Source organism: Pygoscelis adeliae, unplaced genomic scaffold, assembly GCF_000699105.1.
Source record: "Pygoscelis adeliae isolate BGI_AS28 unplaced genomic scaffold, ASM69910v1 Scaffold590, whole genome shotgun sequence".
NCBI lineage: Eukaryota > Metazoa > Chordata > Aves > Sphenisciformes > Spheniscidae > Pygoscelis > Pygoscelis adeliae.
This window is the reverse complement of record NW_008823962.1, coordinates 60,602-62,062: the sequence shown is the minus strand read 5'-3', so window position 1 is coordinate 62,062 and position 1,461 is coordinate 60,602. Positions and strand designations below refer to the sequence as shown.

General features: G+C 49.3%; 1 protein-coding gene across 1 annotated transcript in view; it reads right to left on the bottom strand.

Moving 5' to 3' along the window:
* Window positions 1-228, bottom strand: part of MLLT1 (myeloid/lymphoid or mixed-lineage leukemia (trithorax homolog, Drosophila); translocated to, 1) — a 27,779-nt gene extending 27,551 nt beyond the window's left edge. Inside the window, exon 1 of the mRNA XM_009323423.1 lies at window positions 209-228. Coding sequence (XP_009321698.1) covers window positions 209-228 — 20 coding nt within the window. The remainder of the gene's footprint in view (window positions 1-208) is intronic.
* Window positions 229-1,461: the final 1,233 nt, after the last annotated feature.

The following is a 1,461-nucleotide window of genomic DNA, read 5'->3' as shown; positions in this document are numbered from 1 at the left end:
TATAGTAAAATACCTTCAGCTGCCATCCCACACATCAATTCTCAGGGACAAACTCATCTAATTAATTGCTTCACCTCTTTTACTACAAGATTTCTTTAGGTTACCTTCCTCTGCAAGTTCTCTTGGCAGGCCATTTTTTTCCCCGTTCTGCGCTTTAGGGTTTATCTACACTGGCTCTGTCTCGCTCCTGCACTAAAAATGAAGGTACACAGCCGTCTGTTCTTTCATGTCGTATTAAGGAATAAGAAAGAAAGGCAAGGTGTGTTTCACTCAAAGCACAGCAATCTCTCCTACAGTGGAAGAGCACTACGTGGAGACAGTCTGCCTAAATCCCAAGCTCACATAGGAGGGTGCTTGCAGGCCTGCTTTATCTGGGATACTTCCCACAGCGTTCACGCAAGCATTCACATCCACTGAGCCAGGCTGTTCTGCAGCTTCACGTTATCGATTCCATAATTACCCTTTAAATTGTGCTACTGTTGCCAGTTACTACCCCTCTCCAGAGAAGTGCAAATGAGTGTCAGTCTACAGAATTTGCCTTTCTAGTTGAAACGGCTGAGAAATTTTAGCTGAGAAACAGATGGGACTATGTGGAAGAGAACAAAATTAAACATAAAAGAGAACTGTTTAACTGAGAGTGAAAGTTGTACTTGCTATACTCCTCACATATCCGTCCAATTAACAATCTCTATGAATTAAGCCAGAAGTTGAAACACATTTGAAAATAAGATCTCCCAACATAACAAACATCCAAAGTTGCTCCACTGAAAATGGAGGGGTTTTTTTTTTTTCCAAGCGTGCCACTCAACAAAGGGAAATCAGGATCCTATTCAAACAATTTGTAATAATACAAAGGAGTCTGCTTTTCAACTTCTCAATAAACATTCTGAAGGCTGCTCTGGGTTTTTGTTTGATGTGCTAATTGCCTGAAAGCCATAACCAGTTTCCATTAGCTCTCCTTTGGATGATTATTCACAGGATAGCGGGGCTCACCTCCTGAACCTCAGGCTCGTAGGTAACCTGTTACCAGCTCGCACGCACTCGCACACAAAAGGCCCGAGCCAGCCTGCTCTAGATCACCTCAGGTAAACTTCCAGCATCCATCCCCGCCTGCTGCAGCACCGCAGCCACCCGTCCGCTCACAGGCGGCTTCCCACCGCCTCCCCGGAGGGGTAATAACTCTCTCGGTGGCGTTAACCCTTTGCACCGCGGCTGATGGGGGTAGTAACGTCGGCACCACCCCTCCCCGTAAATAAGCCCAGGCAGGAATTTGCGCGAAATGCTGCTGCCACCCCCCGCCGCGGGCGAGGCTGCGGCGCGGCCGCCCATGAAGGGGCGAGGGCTGAGCACCCCCCCCCCGCCCCCAAAACAAAAAGGGCTGTGAGGAGGAGGTGTGCCTCCTCAAAGGGGGGACGATGCCCCCCAACGCCACCGGGGGGGGGGGCAACACCCCTCCTCCTC